Genomic DNA, 24,266 nt, shown 5'->3' on the forward strand with positions numbered 1-24,266 from the left:
AGTCCGGGAAGATCCCACATGCCGCGGACCGGCTGGGCCCGTGAGCCATGGCCGCTGAGCCTGCGCGTCCGGAGCCTGTGCTCCGCAACGGGAGAGGCCACAGCAGTGAGAGGCCCGCGTACCGCAAAGAAAAAAAAAAAATTGAAAAATTGAAAAGAAATAAGTAGCTTTATTCAGTACATAGTACTAATAAATTAGTAGCTTTATTTACAACTCTAAAGTAGCTTCTTTGAAAATATCAATTAAACATAAGCCATTTTAACTAGCTTAAGGTTCAAAAGTACAAAAATATATAACATTAGAACGAAATGGGCCATATAATCAAAAATATTTTAAAAATTAAAATATTTGTAAGAAAACGTTCATGCAATGCTATGGCAATTAATTAGGACATTTAGAAAAAAACAATTATTTTCTAACAAAACACAAATTCCCAAAATTGACTGAGGAAGTAGAAGAACATGAATATACTAATAATCACAGAAGTTATAAGGACTGTCAAAGATCTATCTTAAAAAAAAGGGGTTGGGCTTCCCTGGTGGCACAGTGGTTGAGAGTCCCCCTGCCGATGCAGGGGACTCGGGTTCGTGCCCCGGTCCGGGAGGGACCCACATGCCGCGGAGCGGCTGGGCCCGTGAGCCATGGCCGCTGAGCCTGCGCGTCCGGACCCTGTGCTCCGCAACGGGAGAGGCCACAACAGTGAGAGGCCCGCATACCGCGAAAAAAAAAAAAAAGGGGGGGGGGTAGATGGTTTTACAGTCAAATTCTATCTGATATGAAAAGAACAGTCCTTCCTGGGTTTTTCAAATTATTCCAGAGAAGAGAAAAGATGGAAAGCTTTCCCACTTATTTTACTAGCATAATCTTTAGCTAGCACAAACTTGGTAGCATTGTTTTAAAAGATTAATAATCCATGATCAAACAGTTAAATCCAGCAACATTAGAAATCAACACAATTCAACTGAAACATCAGAAAATCTACCAACGTAATTTATCAACAAATAAAAAGGGGAAAAAGCATTTACTAAAATTAGGCTGTTTCTTGCCGTAAGTAAAAGAGAATGAGACAAGAATGACATACAATAAAGATGATTTACCAAAATTCTAAGCAAGCATCTATGAAACAATGAAACACTACAGACACATAAGACGGGCATGTCCACTGGCACCACTATTATCAACATCATTTGTAAGCTTCAAACTAATGCAGTAAGACAAAGAAACAACACATATGCATAAACACTTGAAAATGTTATCTTCATTTGCAGATGAAGTCATAAATCTAGAAAATCCAAAGACTCGCCTACAACCAGCCTTCGTTTTCTACCAGCAAAACCAATTTGATATTCAAACGGTAAGCAAAAGCCATCCATAACAGTATCAAAACTATAAAATACTAGTCAAAAATTTAACAAGTTTAACACTAAAGATATAGGTTCTCAATGAATCAAAACAAATGTAGAGATAAATCATGCTCCTTAACAGATAAACTGAAAATCTTAAAAAAAAAAAAAAAAAAAGCATTGAGCAAGACAGTAAACATCTTTTCTTTGTAAGATTTAATATAGTGTAAAACATGTACAGTCCAGTTGAGTCTTATGTTAATGAATAACAGGCTATACTTTATATTCACTCATCTGTATTCTGTATATAATAAACATAAAATGTCTGAAGCTAGAAAGTAAGACTTCATAATAGGAGTCCTTCACTATGAGAATTCCACAATATAAAAATGAGAGAAAATTAACTCGCATTTTCCCTCTAAAACCAGAGGAAGAGAAAATTATGAAGTCTTTTGTTGCTGGGGCTTACAACAGTAGCTCTCATCCCCCTAAAAATCCCTTTTATCCATTATTGAAAGGGTGATAATAAACTGAGATTACGTATTTCAAGTTATATTTGTGCCATATACAATATGTCTTAGTGTGTCTTGGGGATACTTAAAATCAGAGAGCACCTACGGCCCATTAAAAAATTCTTTTAAATCACCACAAATAGGAACGTTAAATTTTTTTTAAAAAAAACAACTTTTTAAAAAGAAATGTCTCTTAGGCTTAATCTCCAAGTTAAACTTCTACTCTTCTGTTTTACTGACTGATTGATGGAACCAGATATATTTATTTTATATTTTGAGTTATAATCCAATACCATGCTATATTAATTTTCTTGCTCAAATTATTCACTGGGAGCTCATTCAGGTTGGCTCCTATGCCCTCATCTTTTTGATTTTTGAGCACTTCCTTGCTTTCAGACAACACAAGATCTCCAGGCTTTTATTTTCTCTGCTCCAGCCCTCGAATCAGCCATTTCTCCAAGAAGCCCTGTTTTCTTTTTACAGAAGAATGGTATTTAGAAACCAAGATTTGGGTACTGGGTGTCAAAGATTTTTCAGCTACAGAAAGGCCTCTCATACCAAAAAGCATTACAAGGAAAGGTCTAAGAACTGAATACCAAGAAATACAGTTTAAAGGGAGCAAAATAAAAGAAATCCTAAGTAACAATAATCTAGGAGGTATTTAGAGGTCAAAAAGCCTAGAGATCCCAAAATCAGTCCAGCAAAAAATGGGAGAAATCAAGCAAATCATAAATATTATAAATATTCAGATAGCAAAGGAGTGAAACTACCTAGAATATTTTTATTATTTTTATTGTTCTATTACCTTAATACACTGTTAAAATGTTAAGAGTTAAATACAATTCACCAAAAAGGCAAAGCCACTCTGTTAATACTGCCTTCCCTGAAACCAAACCACTATCTGGGAAGATATTTCTCAAGGCCATCTCTGAGGCAAATGCAGGGCAGTGCGGTGAATTATCAGGGCCAAGATGACTTAAACGAGAGAGAAAAACCATTAAAAAAAAAAAAAGTTATACAAGTAATAAATGGTCATTGAAAAAATATTCACAAGCCATTTCTTCAATAGTCCTCTGTAAAATCTTTCTTGAAAGCAACAAAATACTCAGTGACCCTAACCCTAACCCTTACTCGTTTTGGAAAAATCCTTTGAAAAGAATCACATTTCACAATTTTCACATTTTGCAAAGACCAACATCCCTGGCACAAAGTTTAGAGCAGCTAGGTATTCTCTTACAATCTCTTTACCCAAAATTGAGTCCTCCACTGCCAATCCTCAAATCACCTGTGACACCTCCCTCCCCATTTCCAGCACTCACTAAACCCAATTCATTCTTTCTTCACCTGTCTCTTTCTCCTCCTAATACATCATCTAACCACTTCCTACATAAAATACCACACCACTCTCCAAACTAGTCTTTAAAGAAATTACATTCCTTACAAATATTTCTGCACATGAATGCAAGATTAATCTTCCAAATTCCAAATAATTTATTTTAAAACTGCCCTAAATTTATCTTCTCACCTACAATTCCCTTTCATCATGCTCTGCTCCCCTAAACTATACCTACCTAGCTGTTATTTCTGAGCTCACCCTGCATTTCTCTCCAAATCTTATTAATCCTTTCAAGGTCTAGAATAAATACCTAAATAGACTAGTTTACCCTTTACTATGTACATACATATAAAATATTTTACGAAGGGGCAAAACTGTTGATAGACTTGAGCTGAGTCCTACGTTTGCTCTAATATAGAAGAAACTTAAAAATGAGATAAACTTGGAAATGCATTTTATTAATTTGCATTAGAATTTCTTTAAGATGAGAGTCTGCCAATACCACATCCCAACCAAAGTAAGAACTGGGACCAGAGGAAAAAATCATTTCTCTCTGAGGACAGCTCTAAAGGTTTACTGGGTTTTCTCGCACTCCAAAAGTCTTTTCAATGTCTCTGTGTTGTTTCTTCTGATTTCTTATGATCAGGAAAACTTGCCTTGAATGTTGGAATGATTTAAAAAAATTATGAAAGTAATATAAGAAGAAAACAAAAGGCAAGACATAAAGATTTATGAAATGGAACTACAATCCTGCAGCCTGTGAAACAAAATCCACATTCACAGAAAGACAGACGAAATGAAAAGGCAGAGGACTATGTATCAGATGACAGAACAAGATAAACCCCCGGAAAAAACAACTAAATGAAGTGGAGATAGGCAACCTTCCAAGAAAAGAATTCAGAATAATGATAGTAAAGATAATCCAGCACCTCGGAAAAAGAATGGAGGCAAAGATCAAGAAGATGCAAGAAATGTTTAACCAAGACTTAGAAGAATTAAAGAACAAACAAACAGAAATGAGCGATACAATAACTGAAATGAAAAATACACTAGAAGGAATCAATAGCACAATAACTGAGGCAGAAGAACACATAAGTGACCTGGAAGGCAGAATGGTGGGATTCACTGTCACAGAACAGAATAAAGAAAAAAGAATGAAAAGAAATGAAGACAGCCTAAGAGACCTCTGGGACAACATTAAATGCACCAACATTCACATTATAGGGGTTCCAGAAGGAGAAGAGAGAGAGAAAAGACCTGAGAAAATATCTGAGAAGATTATAGTCGAAAACTTCCCTAACATGGGCAAGGAAATAGCCACCTAAGTCCAGGAAGCGCAGAGTCCCAGGCAGGATAAACCCAAGGAGAAACACGCTGGGACACATGGTAATCAAATTGAGAAAAATTAAAGACAAAGAAAAATTATTAAAAGCAACAAGGAAAAAATGACAAATAACTAACAAGGGAACTCCCACAAGGTTAACAGCTGATTTCTCAGCAGAAACTCTACAAGCCAGAAGGGAGTGGCATGATATATTTAAAGTGATGAAAGGGAAGAACCTACAACCAAGATTACTCTACCCAGCAAGGATCTCATTCAGATTCCACAGAGAAATCAAAAGCTTTAAAGACAAGCAAAAGCTAAGAGAATTCAGCACCACCAAACCAGCTCTACAACAAATGCTAAAGGAACTTCTCTAACTGGGAAAAACAAGAGAAGAAAAGGACCTACAGAAACAAACCCAAAACAATTAAGAGAATGGTAATAGGAACATACATATCAATAATTACCTTAATGTGAATGGATTAAATGCTCCAACCAAAAGACACAGGCTCACTGAATGGATACAAAAACAAGGCCCATATATATGCTGTCTACAAGACACCCACTTCAGACCTAGGGACACATACAGACTGAAAGTGAGGGGATGGAAGAAGGTATTCTATGCAAATGGAAATCAAAAGAAAACTGTAGTAGCAATACTCATATCAAACAGAATAGACTTTAAAGAATGCTACAAGAGACACGGAAAGAAACTACATAATGATCAAGGGATCAATCCAAGAAGATGTAACAATTATAAATATATATGCATCCGACATAGGAGCACCTCAATACATAAGGCAAATGCTAACAGCTATAAAAGAGGAAATGGACAGTAACACAATAATAGAGGGGGCACTTTAACACCCCACTTACACCAATGGAAAGATCATCCAGACAGAAAATTAATAAGGAAACACAAGCTTTAAATGACACAATAGAGCAGATAGATTTAATTGATATTTATAGGATATTCCATCCAAAAACGGCAGATTACACTTTCTTCTCAAGTGCTCATGGAACATTCTCCAGGACAGATCACATCTTGGGTCACAAATCAAGCCTCAGTAAATTTAAGAAAATTGAAATCATATCAAGCATCTTTTTGACCACAACGCTACGAGATTTAGAAATCAATTACTGGGGGAAAAAAATGTAAAAAACACATACCGGCTAAACAAAATGTTACTAAATAACCAAGAGATCACTGAAGAAGTCAAAGAGGAAATCAAAAAATACCTAGAGACAAATGACAACAAAAACACGGTGATCCAAAACCTACAGGATGCAGCAAAAGCAGTTCTAAGAGGGAAGTTTATAGCAATACAATCCTACCTCAAGAAACAAGAAAAATCTCAAACAATCTAACCTTACACCTAAAGGAACTAGACAAAGAAGAACAAACAAAACCTGAAATTAGTAGAAGGAAAGAAATCATAAAGATCAGAGCAGAAATAAATGAAATAGAAACAAGGAAAACAATAGCAAAGATCAATAAAATTAAAAGCCGGTTCTTTGAGAAGATAAACAAAATTGATAAACCATTAGCCAGACTCAAGAGAAAGGAGAGGACTCAAATCAATAAAATTAGAAATGAAAAAGGAGACGTTACAATGGACACTGCAGAAATACAAAGCATCCCAAGAGACTACTACAAGCAACTCTATACCAATAAAATCGACAACCTGGAAGAAATGAACAAATTCTTAGAAAGGTATAACCTTCCAAGACTGAATCAGGAAGAAATAGAAAAGATGAACAGACCAATCACAAGTAATGAAATTGAAACTGTGATTAAAAATCTTCCAACAAACAAAAGGACCAGATGGCTTCACAGGTGAATTCTATGAAACATTTAGAGAAGAGCTAACACCCATCCTTCTCAAACTGTTCCAAAAAATTGCAGAGGAAGAAACACTCCCAAACTCACTCTACAAGGCCCACCATCACCCTGATACAAAAACCAGAAAAGATACTACAAAAAAAGAAAATTACAGACCAATATCACTGATGAACATAGATGCAAAAATTCTCAACAAACTACTAGCAAACAGAATCCAACAACACATTAAAAGGATCATACACCATGATCAAGTGGGATTTACCCCAGGAAGGCAAGCATTCAATATACGCAAATCAATCAATGTGATACACCATATTAACAAACTGAAGAATAAAAATTACATGATCATCTCAATAGATGCAGAAAAAGCTTCTGACAAAATTCAACACCCATTTATGACAAAAACTCTCCAGAAAGTGGGCACAGAGGGAGTCTACCTCAACATAATAAAGGCATATATGACAGAACCACAGCAAACATCATTCTCAATGGTGAAAAACTGAAAGCATTTCCTCTAAGAACAGGAACAAGACAAGGATGTCCACTCTCACCACTTTTATTCAACATAGTTTTGGAAGTCCTAGCCATGGCAATCAGAGAAGAAAAAGAAATAAAAGGAATACAAATTGGAAACGAAAAAGTGTAACTGTCACTGTTTGCATATGACATGATACGATACATAGAGAATCCTAAAGATGCCACCAGAAAACTACTAGAGCTAATCAATGAATTTGGTAAAGCTGCAGGATACAAAATTAATGCACACAAATCTTTTGCATTCCTATACACTAGCAATGAAAGATCAGAAAGAGAAATTAACCATCTCATTCACCACTGCAACAAAAAGAATAAAATACGTACGAATAAATCTACCTAAGGAGGTAAAAGACCTGTACTCAGAAAACTATAAGACACTGATGTAAGAAATCAAAGATGACACAAACAGTTAGAGAGATATACCATGATCTTGGATCGGAAGAAGCAATATTGTGAGCATGCCTATACTACCTAAAGCAATCTACAGATTCAATGCAATCCCTATCAAATTACCAATGGCAATTTTTATAGAACTAGAACAAAAAATCTTAAAATTTGTATGGAGACACAAAAGACCCAGAATAGCCAAAGCAGTCTTGAGGGAGAGAAACGGAGCTGGAAGAATCAGCTCCCTGACTTCAGACTATACTACAAAACTACAGTAATCAAGACAATATGGTACTGGCACAAAAACAGAAACATAGATCAATGGAACAAGATAGAAAGCCCAGAGATAAACCCACGCATCTATGGCCAGCTCATCTATGACACAGGAGGCAAGGATATACAATGGAGAAGACAGTCTCTTCAATAAGTGGTGCTGGGAAAACTGGACAGCTACATGTAAAAGAATGAAATCAGAACACTCCCTAACACCATACACAAAAATAAACTCAAAATGGATTAGAGACCTAAATGTAAGACCAGACACTATAAAACTCTTAGAGGAAAACTCAGGAAGAAAACTCTTTGACATAAATCACAGCAGGATCTTTTTTAACCCACCTCCTAGAGTAATGGAAATAAAAACAAAAATAAACATATGGGACCTAATGAAACTTAAAAGCTTTTGCACAGCAAAGGAAACTATAATCAAGACGAAAAGACAACCCTCAGAATGCGAGAACATATTTGCAAATGAATCAACGGACAAAGGATTAACCTCCAAAATATATAAACAGCTCATGCAGCTCAATATTAAAAAAAACCAAACAACCCAATCAAAAAATGGGCAGAAGACGTAAGTAGACATCTCTCCAAAGAAGACATATAGATGGCCAAAAAGCACATGAATAGCTGCTCAACATTACTAATTATTAGGGAAATGCAAATCAAAACTGCAATGAGGTATCACCTCACATCAGTCAGATGGCCATCATCAAAAAAATCTACAAATAAATGCTAAAGAGGGTGTGGAGAAAAGGGACCCCTCTTACACTGTTGGTGGGAATGTAAACTGGTACAGCCACTATAGAGAACAGTATGGAGGTTCCTTAAAAAACTAGAAACAGAACTACCATGCGACCCAGTAATACCACTCTTCAGTATATACCCAGAGAAAATCATAATACGAAAAGATACATGCATGCACCCCAATGTTCTGTGCAGTACTATTTACAATAGCCAGGACATGGAAACAACCTAAATGTTCAGGAACAGAGGAATGAATAAATGAGACGTGGTACATATATACGATGGAATATTACTCAGCCATAAAAAAGACCAAAATAATGCCATTTGCTGCAACATGGATGGACCTAGAGACTGTCATACTTAGTGACATCAGACAGAGAAAGACAAATATCATATGATATCGCTTATATGTGAAATCCAAAAAATGGGCACAAATGAACTTACAAAACAGAAGCAGAGTCGTAGATGTAAAATACAAACTTATGGCTACCAGGGAGTAAGGGGATAAATCGGGAGATTGAGACTGACATATACACACTACTATGTATAAAACAGGTAACTAACAAGGACCTACTGTGTAGCACAGGGGACTCTACTCAGTACTCTGTAATGACATGTATGGGAAAAGAATCAAAAAAAAAGAGTGGATATATGTATAACTGATTCACTTTGCTGTACACCTGAAACTAACACAACATTATAAATCAACTATACTCCAATAAAAATTTAAGAAAACAAAAAACCCAAACAAACAAACAGTGTTTCTCAGGATTTCTTCTCCCGCATTAGGTAGAACAGGATGGCTAGAGTGGGCCCGAGTTGAGTATTACCGTTCTCCCAGGTCAGTTAGGCTCTGGTTAACTAGTTTCCCTTGAGGCAAACCTTGTTAAGAGTCCTCTGGCATATTTCAAGATAGTTCATTTTCCCATCCCCCTGCCAGAAGGAGAAGGGTATTTTTCTCTGACATTTACCATGGGAACCTGGTTCAACTCCTAGTGGTAAATCTTAAAATATTGTGGGGATCTCCCTGGAGTTTTTAAACTCTCAGATTTGTCCATGCTAAGCCCCCAGCAATTCAACATTTACAGTCCAGGTTTTCCTTACCCTGGCACTGGTTCCCACTGAGTCTGCTGCAGTAAGCTGAAACCCGTGACTCTCTGTATTTGCGTATCTCCACAATCTGCGGGGGCAGTGGTTTGCCCTGTGCCTTTCCCATCTCTTATGGATCTAAGAAGAGTTGTTGATTTTTCAGTCTGTTTGGCTTTTTACTTGTTTTCAGGACTGAGTGGCTACTTGCAGACTTCTTACATGTGGAACTGGAAACCAGAAGTCAATTCCATCTCTTTTTAAGAGATTACTGTATGTATGGTAGATCTTTTGTTACAGGCTCCATGCCATGTACCTCTCTATTACACTCTGTGTAATTTCCTCAGATCCATCTTATACTTTACTAATTCTCCTTGCAGCTCTGTCTAATCTGCTGCTTAATCTATCAGTTGAGATTTTAATTTCAGTGACTAATGTCTAAAGAGTTCAAATCTCATCTTATTCACAATATATCTTGTTTTTTACTTACTTCTTATTCATTTTTTAATGATTTAAAAACAAACATTTTGGGCTTCCCTGGTGGCTCAGCAGTTAGGAATCTGCCTGCCAATGCAGGGGACACGGGTTCAAGCCCTGGTCCGGGAAGATCCCACATGCCACACGGAGCAACTAAGCCCGTGTGCTATAACTACTGAGCCTGCCCTCTAGAGCCCATGAGCCACAACTACTGAGCCCGCGAGCCACAACTACTGAAGCCCACGCCCCTAGAGCCCGTGCTCTGAAACAAGAGAAGTCACTGCAATGAGAAGTCCGCGCACTGCAACGACCCCACTCACCACAACTAGAGAAGGCCCGCGTGCAGCAACGAAGACCCAACACAACCATAAATAAGTAAATAAATAAATTTATTTTAAAAAATAAATAAAACCACTATTAAGGAATCCATATTTTGTGGTTAAAACTCAACCACAGGGCTTCCCTGGTGGCGCAGTGGTTGGGAATCCGCCTGCCAATGCAGGGGACACGGGTTCGATCCCTGGTCCGGGAGAATCCCACAAGCCGCGGAGCAACTAGGCCCCTGTGCCACAACTACTGAGCCTGTGCTCTGCAGCCTGTGGGCCACAACTACTGAGCCCGCGCTCCACAGCTACTGAAGCCCACGTGCCTAGAGCCCATGCTCCACAAGAGAAGCCACCGCAATGGGAAGCCCGCACACCGCACTGAAGAGTAGACCCCACTCGCCACAACCAGAGAAAAGCCCGCACGCAGCAATGAAGACCCAACGCAGCCAAAAATTAAAAAAAATAAATAATTTATAAAAGAAGAAAAACGTAAAGAAAACTCAGCCACAAAAACTAGTGCAAACAGATGAACAGAGTCATCAGATCAGACAGTAGATATCTTCCACAGAAGGCCAAGGTCACACAAACTTAGGCAATGATAACTACGTCCTTATTTAAAATCCTGCTCCGTAACTGACAAATATATTTTTTAACCTTAATTATAAGAGACATGCCAATTTCAGAAAGCCTCCTGAATTCAGAAAGATTAAATTGTGTGTGTTGGAGTGCCGGCGGCGTGGGTGGGGGTGGGGGGGAGGTCTTAAAACCAAGAAAATGTAGTATGTAAGGCAGAAAGCAAGTTTATAACTTAAAATGAGACCCACAACTGCCTGAAAAGCCAGAAAGCAATTACAGAGGGAGAAAATACGTGCTTTCTTGCAAACATGCTACATGGAGGAAAGCCAGGTCATTAGAAGACTACATGTGCACACTGGAATCAAGCACTGACTGTCTGCTGCAAATTTTCTTCAACATCCAAGTAAGCAGATAAGATACACTCTTCCACCGACAGCACAGAAGATGAGATCCTTTTCCCTCTCTTTTATTATAGCACAAGTTCGCTTCGAAATTGACTCAATCTTTGGGACTGACATGTACACACTGCTGTATTTAAAGTAGATAACCAACAAGGACCTACTGTATAGCACAAGCAACTCTGCTCGATATTCTGTAATAACCTAAATGGGAAAAGAATCTGAACAATAGATACATGTATATGTATAACTGAATCACTTTGCTGTACACCTGAAACTAACACAACATTGTTAATCAACTATACTCCAATATAAAATAAAAATTAAAAAAAAAAAAAAGAAATTGGGGCTTCCCTGGTGGCGCAGTGGTTAAGAATCTGCCTGCCAATGCAGGGGACACGGATTTGAGCCCTGCTCTAAGGGCTCCCACATGCAGCAGAGCAACTAAGCCCGTGCGCCACAACTACTGAGCCTGCACTCTAGAGCCCGCGTGCCACAACTACTGAAGCCTGCACACCTAGAGCCTGTGCTCCACAACGAGAAGCCACTGCAAGCCTGCGCGCCGCAACTAGAGAAAGCCATGCGCAGCAATGAAGACCCAACGCAGCCAAAAATTTATAAAAAAAGAAACTGACTCAATCTTTCTTCAAAAATGATTACTTTAAAAGAGTAATATTCATCTTACTCTCTCCATAAAGTCAGTCTTCTTTCTGATGATTCTGAAAAGCTCTCTTTTGATTCACTATATAGGTTTATAATTAACTCTCAGAAGACAAACTTATTTCAAGTTACACCTCCTTTGGGTGCACATGCACACACAGAGTACTAACTACAAATAAAACAACACAAAGATTTCTTAAATACTGAGTTCAATCACAGAAGTCTAAAATGAAAACTGAACTTTATATGATGCAAAACATGCTATGATCCAGTAAAGTTTAAAGACCAAGAAAATCAAGAGTAAAAATTTGCTATCAATATTTATTTCACATTTGTTTGTTCTGAAATACTTTAGAAGATGAGGAACAAGGAAATAGAGACTCTATGCTTGCAACATTTATATTACATTCATAAGACCATACATCAAATTACTAGGTCCATGAACTAAACAATGAAGCCCACGAAAGAGGGGGAAAGTATATGAAGCAGGCAGTCTCTGACTTAAGGGCTATCTATCTACGAACACTCATTGTGTCATTCTGAACGTTTTTTCCATTCTGCCAAGAATACCACCCGCAAATACATAACCACTCACATCACTCTGAATCATTCCCTGCCATGATTGCTTTGGGCCTCCTACCTGAACTTCTGCTGAGCCAGTTGCCTAAATCTTGAGAGCTTTCACCTGGCGAGTCAATTTTCTTCTTCAGTTGCCAGGACTTGGGTATTTGAATATATTACAGATTAAAAAACAATAAGAAAGCTTCTGTGGGCTAGCCTGGTAAATCAAACCAACATTCAGAATATCATCTCTGTGAATATGAATTTGAAACTCCGAATCACCAAGTTATAGTCAAATTTCTGGAATTCATCCTATTCAGGGGTTTGACTATAAATAATACCCAGCCTGAAAAATAAGCCCAACTATTCTCCTTGCTAACTGTGAATGTCTGTAGACAGTTCAATTAATATACATTTAACAAATAAATTTAAAAATTATAGATCTAGCTACTTTAGGAAAGGCTGCAAAAGGTTTTAGTTAATAAGCACTACACTGAATAAAATTCTTGTTTGAGTATTAACACAATTTAGAGACCCAATCTCTCTAATGCATCTCTCTCTACGAAATCAACTTTTAGGAATTAAAATATGAAGCTGTGAGGAGTCCAGCTGACTAAAAAGATTCCATTTCAGGATTCTCCAACTCACCTTGTTCTAAACTTCATAATAATCCTAGATTATTGCTTAGGTGTTAAAGGGGCTGGTTCTCACACAGGCTCATATCCTTGACAGATCAGATTTTGATGACTGAAGGGTAGCAGAATATGCTACCCTAAAATATGCTTCTTTGGCATAAGGATTATTTTTTAAATGACTGAGAAATAGCAGACTCAAGAGAAGCTCTGAATGTAGAAGTTACCCTTTAGTAAGGGAAATATACGTTTTTAAAAAACTCTTTATTTTATATTGGAGCATAGTTGATTAACCGTGTTGACAGTTTCAGGTGTACAGCAAAGTGATTCAGTTATACATATACATGTGTCTATTTTTTTCCCATTTAGATTGTTACATAATACTGAACAGAAGAACTCTCCATCTGCAAGGGTGTCTTCCTTCTCACTACCAGGAAGAGAAGGAGGGCTGCTCTAAATCACAAAGTTTACTCCAAGAGAATCTTCTCAGAGGAGCAGGCACTAACCTATATCCACGTAACAGACGTCTTGTTTGTCATGATTTTCCTGGTGACCCCCCACAACTGGCCTCCCCACCCTCACTCTCTTCTTTGTCTTTAGCTGAAGATGCTATTTAAGCCCACACTCTAAATCACCTTGGAGATCAGCTCATTTTTCCCCTGGGTACCTCCTATGTACACCAGGAGGTATACTTGTTAATAAATTTGTATTTGTTTTCCTCTTGTTAATCTGTCTTTTATTACAGGGGTCTCAGCCAAGAACTCAGAAAGGTAAAGGGATTATTTTTTCCTCCCCTACAGGGCTCTGCCTTCAAAACCTTAGAATTCTCCTAGCCTGTGATGGGAAAGTACATTACCAATCTGCCACCTCTATCTAACCTAAACCCGTCAATCACAGCTCCTCCTTCTTTTAACTCACAGTTGGCCACTGTCCACATTTAAAACATTCAAGAATCATATATGTTTATAAAGAAGCTGTTTTTGCCTCTTGTTGTGAATGTTTATAGACGTTAATCTATAGGTAACAAATTAAAAAATTTCAGGTCTAACTATCTTAAAGTAGGAAGCCATTCTTAAAAATGGCTGCAACTTTATTTACTTTTTACATTAAGTTTACTAACTTCTAAATTGGAATACTGTCAAATATTTAAAACCTGAATTCTTGGATCACAGTATCCCCAAGCAGAGGTTTACATATTGCTTTTTAAGCCACCACACAAGTGATCTAGTAGAAAACTTTAATGACTTGAGCACAGTTAAATCAGGAAATTAAAAACTGCCAAATATCAACACATAAGAGGACTATATCCAAATACACTACACAAAAAGTAAATAAACAGAATACTAAGATTATATGCAAATATATTATATGGTAAAAGGAAATACACTTGGCTTTTAAAATTCAAGGCCAGAATCTTGAGATTTAAGGATATTTATTTTAAAAACACTTGTAATAAACATAATAATTATGGAGGGTAATGATAAGATAATAGAGTAAGTATAAGAAACAAGCCCAATCAATTTTACCTCAAATTTTGAACCTGAATAAAAATGTCTTTTATTTCTTAAGTAACTGAATCTCAATTAGATTATGAAAAGTAGCCAATTCAATTTCCTAATGCAGAAAGGTTTATATATAATAATCAACAGGTACACTTACTATTCAAAGGAAATGCTAAAAGCTACTTTTACTTATACACTGGAAAATGGGAAAAAGTGCTCAATTATTACTATAATAGTGTGACTGAAGCACTACCTTATCAAGACAGAGATTCCTAAAACATTTTGCAAAAAAGCTACTCAAAATAACGTGTTCACTTCAGTGTTAAATTTTACCCCGACAAGATTTCTGTAATCTGAGGAGAAATCTCAGATTATTGACTAAGTGTTACTACATTGATTAACCTTTGGTTGATCCTAGGCTGTAGGATCCATCTGTTTTATTCATTGCTATATTCCAAGTTCCTAACACTATATACCTCATACCTGACAGGTACTGAAAAAACATTTGCTGATCAAGAAGTCGATCTTTCAATTGGCTTCATTGTTTACTGGTACTCTTCTTACTCATTCTATTTCAAACCAAATTTTACATTTGAAAAATCTAAAATTTCTCCACGGATTTTGAAGTTTGTCTTTTTATCTATGAAATTCTGAAAAAAGCTCTCCTTTTTCCTTTATTTCATTCTATTCATCTAAAGTCACGAATGAACTATTCCTTTTTTTTTTTTTCAAGTCTATTTCAAAATGTACCAGGACTACATTGAAAATCTCTCCCATGGTTTTGAGTATCTGGAGATTGTGGTCAGGTAAGAATGGCACAGCCAAAGCACCAGACATAATTAGGATACCAGTTAGCTCAGGGCTCATAGATAGTCCTTCCTGGCCTTTTAACTTTTACCTGAAACACGAAATTCATAAAATCTAAGATAATTCTAATTTAAAGTATTATTTTAAAGCACTGGACTTACCATTATAGGTTATTCTTGGCTTTGTTAAACACATCACAAGATGCAAATCCATTTCATCTGAGGGTACAAATTTTGAGCATACAGGACACTTAAATCCTAAAAAGTAAAAGAAATCCATGTTACTTCACTACTTTGAATATCCAACTATGCTTTTTAAAAAAGCAGAAGAATTTCAAACTTCAATATTACACTAATACACTACCTATGTGCAACTTAAGTTGGGAAAACAGTTTGTGACTATAATATCTGACTTAAATCAGTTTATAAACAGCACCTGATTTCAAATAAAACAAGCTTAAATGAGGAGAATGTAGTTCACTACAAAACTCTTGCACCCTTTTCTAATGTATGGGTCCAATCATTCTTGTTTCTAATTTTTTACATTAATCTGAACTTATGATTTCATTATAATAGCTGTTTATTCTGACCATCCTTGCGGAAAGTACCTTTCCCAGCTTATAGTATAATTTGAGTCGCAAGGTTTTATAGCTAGGTAGTACCTTAGAAACTATTCTACTCCACTGACCTTTAAAAAATTTATCTAATGAAGAAAGTGAAGCCTTTCACAGAACAGCAAAATCAGGTCTAGAATCTATCCTGACTCCTAGTATAGTGGTCTTACGGCCATACCATGCTTCTGAAGTCACAACGCAAACAGAAAATAGCACCAAACAGCAGATTTCTCGTCAATTTTGATACAAATATTAGCTAGTTTCCTACAATATTCAATCTGTACTAAGTATTTGCCTGAAGTACTCTATTAAAAATAAATTGGTAGACTGAAGGAGGAAATGTTATGCATTCAGCTCTATCCTGCTCCCTCACTTACCAAGGGTAACTGTCCATCCATGGTTCCCTGCTGCTTCCCTGCTGACCTACTGCTCCCTTCTCCAACATCCCCAACCTGCTTGAGAAGTGAACTGATCCAAGAAAGTCCATTTATGGTTTGGTTAGGAACAACAAACCAGGGTGGCACAAAAAGATGGTCTGGGCCAATTTGTTTTTAATGACTTAAGAAACAGCAAGAGAGTACACTGGTCAGCTGTAGACAGCTGAAGCAGAAAGGTCACATGTAGGTAAAGGTAAGAGAGACTGGGGTGGGGTGTCTATTCTGTAGTCTGAATTTATAAGAGAACAGAAACTATCAGTAAGCACAGGAAAATGGTTCACATGGAGATCTTAGAGCAGATGTGCAGAGAGGAGCAAAGTGCTGTGAAAGACAACAACTAATAAGAAGGGTGGTGAAAAAAAGAACCAGTCCCTAAAGCTGCCTCAGATTCTGGTAGCTCTACTTCTAGTACATGTGTGTTCTTACAGACATTCTCCTCCCTTTGTCGTGACATGAAACTCACTGCAACCCAACATGTCAGACTAGAGTCATACCTCGTGCAAAGCTTTACTGAATAAGAAAAGGTTTTGGCATGGGTACTTAATCCAGTTATTCGACTTCTTAAATGAAATACATGTTTTTGAGCATGGTTTTTCACACTGTATTAAATACATTTTAAAAGAAAGGAATAAAGGTATGTTTACTTCCCACTTCTTCAAAACCACCAAAATGAAAAAGAAGAAAAAGCAAAGGGGATTAATCTAAAATTAAACTACAAAATAGCTATAATCCCCAAACACAGACTATAGCAATACTGCAAAATATGGATCAAATGGGGAGAAGACAAAGAGACTCTCAAGCAGCATTCCTATTTCCAGGACCAATAATAATCTTTTGCTTAAAATTGTAAAAACTTTCTTCCCTTGAAGTTACACAGGACTTAAAAAAAAAAAAAGTACCCAATTTTCCAACTGCTGATCAAAATCATCTGAGTACTGGCACATAAACTCTAAATTATCAAACAAAAGTGAAATACCATGAACCACTGAGAGCCATCCAACTGCCCACAAAGTAGAGCCTAAGGAGAGAAGCTGTATGTATAAAGAACCACTGCATTTCTAATTAAATACAATGAATTGATGTGTTTCTTTCTCCTTACACCTAAAATCTACTAAAAGTGAGAATAAATATAACAAGATAAAGAACTTGAAAGGAGACAGCAGCAGATGAGAACAGATGAAGGAATTAACAGGACTGAGAAAACAGACATCCTAAGTGTCTGCAGAAGTAAGCCAATTCTCACTACATAATTCTCGAAGGACTCAGGAATCTATACCTCCAATAACTTCCCAAAACAATGGTGAGGCGTGTGGTTAAAATCTAGACTGACTGAAAGACTTAATAAAAAACATCCCCAAGTCTCCAACCTATGACATATAGCCAAGCAACTACAGTTTCCCAAATAGAGCAGAATGAAGGTCTACTACAGGAAAAAAAAAAAAAAAAAAGACCCAAAATAGATTGGCTTGAGGACACCAGGCACAGCAAGGTGAAGGGAAAAAAAACAAGGGAATAAATAAATATTTATGTATGGAAAAGGGCCCTTCCCAACAATCTCCTTTTCTCTATCTCTACCAAGACACTGGTAGAGTCTTCTCTTAAATCAAAAGTTCCACAGAATGAAACAGCAAGAGATCCTTGTCTGTTCACAAGTCTTAGCCTTACATATAGAGCTTCCAAACAGCTTTTCAGGGCTTCTCTCATAAACATAATGCAATAAAAGAAAGAAATTTGCACATGAAAACACAGCAGAAACAAATTCAAAAGACTAATGAAAATATTTACAACTCTTATCACAAAAGGACACTATCCTTAATATACAAAGAACTCTTTAAAAAATGAGGAAAACCAAACACCTGTTAGAAAAATGGGCAGAAGTTTTAAACAGACATCTCACCAAAAAGAAAGATATGTAACTAACGCTTAAACACATGAAAAACTGTAGTGTCATAATGAAAGAAGCACTTTCCTCTCAAGTTCTTCTGTTTATTTCTTTACTCTCATTTTAGTGTGTTAAGGAGGGAGGAAAGAAACACATGTGTTTATTTCACTCTGTTTTAACTAAAAATCCAGGTGGTTCTTTGTACATACTGTTTTCTCTCCTTGGGCTTTACTTTATCTATCTCTACATTAAGATATCATTACTCTTCCCAGATTGGCAAGAACTCAAAAGTTTGACAACACATGGTTGGTGAGGCTCTGGAGAAACAGGTACTTTCATATGTTGCTAGTAGGAATGCAAAATTGTACAACCTCTACAGAGGGTAATTTCACAACATCTAACTAGATTACATGTGTATTTACCTTCTGATCCTGCAATCCCACTTTTAGGATCTCTCCTTGAAGGTATGCCCCCACCAATACCAGAAAACACATGCACAGATAGAGGATTATGGGAAGATGGCAAAGTAGGAAGCACTAAGGGAATCTACCTCCCCACCTAGACAAAAATTGAATGGGCGGAATTTGTTTGAAGGAACTATTGTGGAAGTCTGGAATCTGTTGAAGGCTTGCAACTTCCAAAGGAAAGAAGACTTGGACAATACATTGCGGTTCATTTCAGCTCTTAGCACAGAGGCAGTTATCCTTCCCCCCATCCCAGCCACATGGCAGGCAGTGGTGCACCTGTTCCTGGAGCACCCTGCACACAGATTACAGGAGTGAGGGTAGGCAAAAAGGACCCTGTGCTCCAAATACTGGGAATCTGCGCTCTGATTGCTGATTGCTGCTTCTGATCCAGGAGGCACAGACAAAGAAAAAGGCAGTCACTGTTGTTGGACCTCCCTCTATTGTTGTAAGCCCCTTCCCCTCTAGCTGAAGAGACTTCAAGGAGATTTAAAGGGATTGTGCCTCTCTGGCCCTCTTCGTTTTTCTCTTTTTCCCCTTTGGAGAGCCAGACATTAAAGACTAGCACATTTCAAAACAATTGGTTATATGAGGAAAATTAGAAAGTGACTATGCAGATTCAGGAAAGAGTCCAAAAAGACCTGAGAAGTTTATACCTCAGGCTGATGATCCTTAGCACAGAGACAGCCTACAACACCCCCAAAAAACAATAATAAAAAACAGCAGACCCCAGGGAAGGGGCAGAATCTGATTTCCAGAGTTACCACATTATTAGATTTAAATGTCCAGTTTTCAGAAAAAAACAAAAAATAAGGCATACAAATGAACAAGAAAGTATGGCCCATTCAAAGAAAAAAAAAAAGAAGACAGCAGAAACTGCCCATGAAAAAGAACTGATGGCAGATATATACTAGAAAATGACTTTAAAATGCCTGTCTTAGAGATGCTCAAAGAACTAAAGAAAGGTGTGGAGAAACTCAAGAAAATGATGTATGAACAAAATATCAATAGATAGAAAACTTAAATAGAAACGAAGAAGAAATTCTACAGCTGAAAAGTATAATAACTGAAATGAAAAACTCACTAGAGGGATTCAAAGGCAGATTTGAACAAGGCGAAGAAAGAATCAGTGAACGTTAAGATAGGACAATAGAAGTTATCATGTCTGAGGAACAGAAAGAAAAAAGTTTGAAAAAAGTGAACAGAGTCTAAGAGAGACCTGTGGGACACCAACAAGCAAACCAAAATATGCATTTGGGAGTCTCAGAAGGAGAATAGAGAGTAGAGAAAATATTTGAATAATAGCTGAAAACTTCCCAAATTTGATGAAAGACATGAATATAAACATCTGAGAAGCTCAACAACCTCCACGTAAGATGAGGCCACATCAGGATACATTATAATCAAACTTTCAAAAGACAAACAGATAATATTGAAAACAGCAAGAGAGAAGTGAGTCATTACGTACAAGGGATCCTCAATAAGATTACAAGCAGATTTCTCATGATACACTTTGGACTCCAGAAGGCAGTTGGCAGATATATTTAAAGTGCTCAAAGGAAAAGACTGTCAACTAAGAATCTTATATCCAGCAAAACTTCTTCAAAAGTGAGGGAGAAATTTTGAAATTCCCAGATAAAAGCTGAGGGAGTTTGTTACCACTAGCCCTGTCCTACAAGATATGTTCAATGGAGTCCTACAAGGTGAAATGAAAGGATACTAGATAATAACTCAAACCTGTATGGAGAAATAAAGATCTCTGTAAAGGTCTTCAGGTCAAGAGAAACTGTTTACAAGGTGCTGTACTGGAGGAACTGCACCTAAGAAGCTTCAACCATATTTGGACTTGACTTAGATAACAAGATCCTGGACTTCAAATTGATCCCTTAATGGAATGAGACTGTCTGGGTCTTAGGAACAAAGTGAGTACGCTTTACATATGGAAGGGATGTGAGTTATGGTTGCTAGAAAGCGCACTAGCAACCTACCTATATAGAAATATACATACACATACACACACACACACACACACACACACACTTATTTACCTCAGTCCACTAAAAGAGCCTAGAAGCAATGACATTTCAGTAGCAAAAAGGATCCACCCCCAGATCTTGCGTTCTAAATATCATTCCCCCCACAAAAAGCTATCCAGAGATAGCTGCTGTCAATTTCACGCGTCCTGTTCCTCACATTAAGGAGTCTAATTCTCCTCCCCTTGAATCTGGGCCAGCCTTAATAACTTGCTTGATCAATGGAATGCATGACTGATATTCTGGGATTTCTGAGATAAATCTTAAGATGCCTTGCAGCTCCCATTTGGGCCTTTTGGGATGCTCGCTTTGGGGACATTCCCTCTCAAACCCAGCTGACACGCTCTGTGAATCCCAGGCACACAGAGAGGTCATGGGTAGGCATTCCAGCTGACAGCCCAAGCTGAACTCTGAGCTAACAACCAATATCATTAAGTTCCAGGCATACTGAGTGAGCTACCTTGAATGTTGAGTTACTCTGACTTTCAGATGACTCCAATCCCAACTTCCAACTGCAACTGCCTGAGAGATCCCAAGTGGGAAGCCCATCTACTGGTCCTACCTTACTCACAGAACCTCAAGACATAATACATTTATGTTTTAATTAAAACACACACACACACAGTAATTTACTGTGGCACTCTTTGAAATAGCATAATATTGGAAACACATAAGAGATTCGGTGAATAAACAATTATGCATTATGCAACGGAGTTACTACACAACTATAAAAAAGAAATGAGAACGGTCTCTATAAACTGATATGAAGAGATACCCAGACTATATTAACTGGAAAAAACAATGTGAAAAAGCAGGCATATGTTATGCTAGCTACTGTGCAAGAAAGAAGTTTAACTAAGAATACATGTGTACGTGTATACCTGCAAAGAGAAAAACAAGGAAGGATAAATTTCTAATTAAGGTTTACAGGGGCTTCCCTGGTGGCGCAGTGGTTGGGAATCTGCCTGCCAATGCAGGGGACACGGGTTCAAGCCCTGGTTCGGGAAGATCCCACATGCCACGGAGCACCTAAGCCCGTGTGCCACAACTACTGAGCCTGAGCCTGCGCTCTAGAGCCCGCGAGCCACAACTACTGAGCCCATGCGCCTAGAACCCATGCTCTGCAACAAGAGAAGCCACCACAAGAAGCCCTCGCACCACAACGAAGAGCAGCCCTCGCTCGCCACAATCAGAGAAAAGCCTGTGCGCAGCAATGAAGACCCAACGCAGCCAAAAACAATAAATAATAAAATTAAATAAATTTTTTAAAAAACTATAAAAAAAAGGTTTACATACATGTTACCTACAGGTGGTAAATGAGAATGTAGTGAAAGAAAAACTTAAAGAAGGTACTCCTGAGTCCACCTTTTAATAAAGTTTTTAATAAAGTTTGAAAAAAACTTTATTTTTTAATAAAGTTTTTAAAAAATATTTAATAAAGTTTTTAAAAAAATATTTATTTATTTGGCTGCGCCAAGTAATAAAGTTTTTGACTTTTGAACAATGTTAATAATATATGTAGTCAAAAATTAAAAATAAAAAAGGATGAGGAAAGTCCCTAGTAAAAGTAAATATAAATGGAAACAAATGAACTTAACTATATATCAAACAGATACAAAGAAAAATACACACACACACACACACACACACACACACACACTTATTTAGCTCAGTCCACCAAAAGAGCCTAGAAGCAATGATACTTCAGTAGCAAAAAGGATCTACCCCCAGATCTTGGGTTCTAAATATCATTCCCCCGACAAAAAGGAACCAGGGATCCTTGAAAAAATGGCTGGTTCTAAGTCTGGGGCAGGGAGTAAAAGTTGAGCCTTGAATATCTTGTTGTGCCAGATTAAGGAAGTGCTCAAAAACTGATATGGACACACAAAAAGGCACAGAAGCCAGTTTCAAAGGGCTTCTCCCTGTCAAATTTGGACAATCTAAACATAAAAATGGATGACATAATAAATTAAATATTTTAAATTTAATAAGAATGTGAAAGTACAAATGGATAATTACACATTCTGAAATATCAACCCCAAATCACTTAATTAACAAAGATTAAAAGGTACTTTTAAAATGGAGAAACTGGCTGACATTACCTTAAACAAATGTCTAAACTTAGTATCACCAACAAAAGGGCAAGCTGACTATCTGTGCTCCCTGATATGACACACTGAGAACATATACTTAAGTATATTACTGCCAAATATAATTTGAACCTAAGTATGAGGAAATTTAGAAAAAGCCTCCAACATATAAGATGTACACCAAAACAAATTAATAGAAAAGGGAAACTATGATAAAAGAGTCAATGCAGAAAACAAAAAAACTTCAACACTGCTGACACCCCAAAAATCTTATAATTAAAAGATTTCTATTTATTTTTGCTTCTATCTATTTATTTAATTTTGTTTCTATATATTTGTTTTGGTGTCCACCTTGTATGTTGGAGGTTTTTTCCAAATTTCCTCAATTGTCCCAATAATTCAAGATGATACTACATCCATGAAATAAGAACAGGAGGCTATAAAACTAGGAACAGAGAAGCAAACAAAAGCTCTGGAAAATTAAACTTTTGGTAGAAATTAAGAATTCGAATAGATGGTTAAAGTATTAACTTTGAGGTAACAATGATGCCAAACGATAATAACAATTAACATTTACTATGTACCAGGAAATTATCTAAGCACTTTGGATGAATTAACTTATTTATCCTCACATCCTTTGAGTTAGGCACTGCTATTCAATATTAACCCTATTTTACAGATAAAAAAGAGAAAGGGTAATTAACTTATATAAGATCACACAGTTAGAAACTGGCAATGCAGAATTCAAATAGGCGTTCTGGATCCAGAGCCTAATTCTTAGCCTAATCCATTACTCATCTTTTTTAATCTCCGAGGAAGTAAAACCAAAAGTCAAACAGGAGAGTAAATAATAAAATCAGAAGATCAATCCAGGTGGTCTAACGTCTAATCAGCTAGAAACAGAATTGAAAAAAGAGGAAGAAACTATCAAAGACATAATTTCCCAAACTGAAGCTCATGAGCATACAGATTGAAAGAATGTACCCATACAACAACTGAAAATAAAGAGCCATACCAAAGTACATTACCAGGAAATAACAGAGCATTAAGGAATAAAGAACAAAATCTAAAAGTTTTCAAAAAGAAAAAAGATCACTGTAAAGTATCTAAAACAGTTTCCCAGACTTTTATATTCTGTCTTTCATGATAGTAATATTTTTGGAGAGTCTAGTCCAATTGTTTTTCAAAATCAGAATGGCGTTAAGTGTTTTTAACAGCAACACTTGAAAGAAGATGTGAAGCAATAACTTCAAAATTCTAAAAAAACTTTCACTTAGACTATATATACAAACTATTACATATTCACACTTGATTGATAAAAACATATTTTCCTGATTAAAAAAGCATCAAAAGCTTTCCTTCCCATGTGCACTCTTGAGAAACTTCTAAGAACATGTGATCGACTAAAACAAGG

The 24,266-nt window shown here is 36.9% G+C and overlaps 1 protein-coding gene across 1 annotated transcript in view; it reads right to left on the minus strand.

The window, feature by feature from the left end:
* ZNRF2 (zinc and ring finger 2) overlaps positions 1–24,266 on the minus strand; it is a 159,025-nt gene that overhangs the window by 90,747 nt on the left and 44,012 nt on the right. The window contains exon 2 of the mRNA XM_022584225.3: positions 15,495–15,590. Within this exon, the coding sequence (XP_022439933.1) occupies positions 15,495–15,590 (96 nt within the window). The remainder of the gene's footprint in view (positions 1–15,494; positions 15,591–24,266) is intronic.

Source organism: Delphinapterus leucas, chromosome 9, assembly GCF_059928025.1.
Source record: "Delphinapterus leucas isolate spDelLeu-1000000601 "Yukka" chromosome 9, BTC_Dleu_Yukka2, whole genome shotgun sequence".
NCBI lineage: Eukaryota > Metazoa > Chordata > Mammalia > Artiodactyla > Monodontidae > Delphinapterus > Delphinapterus leucas.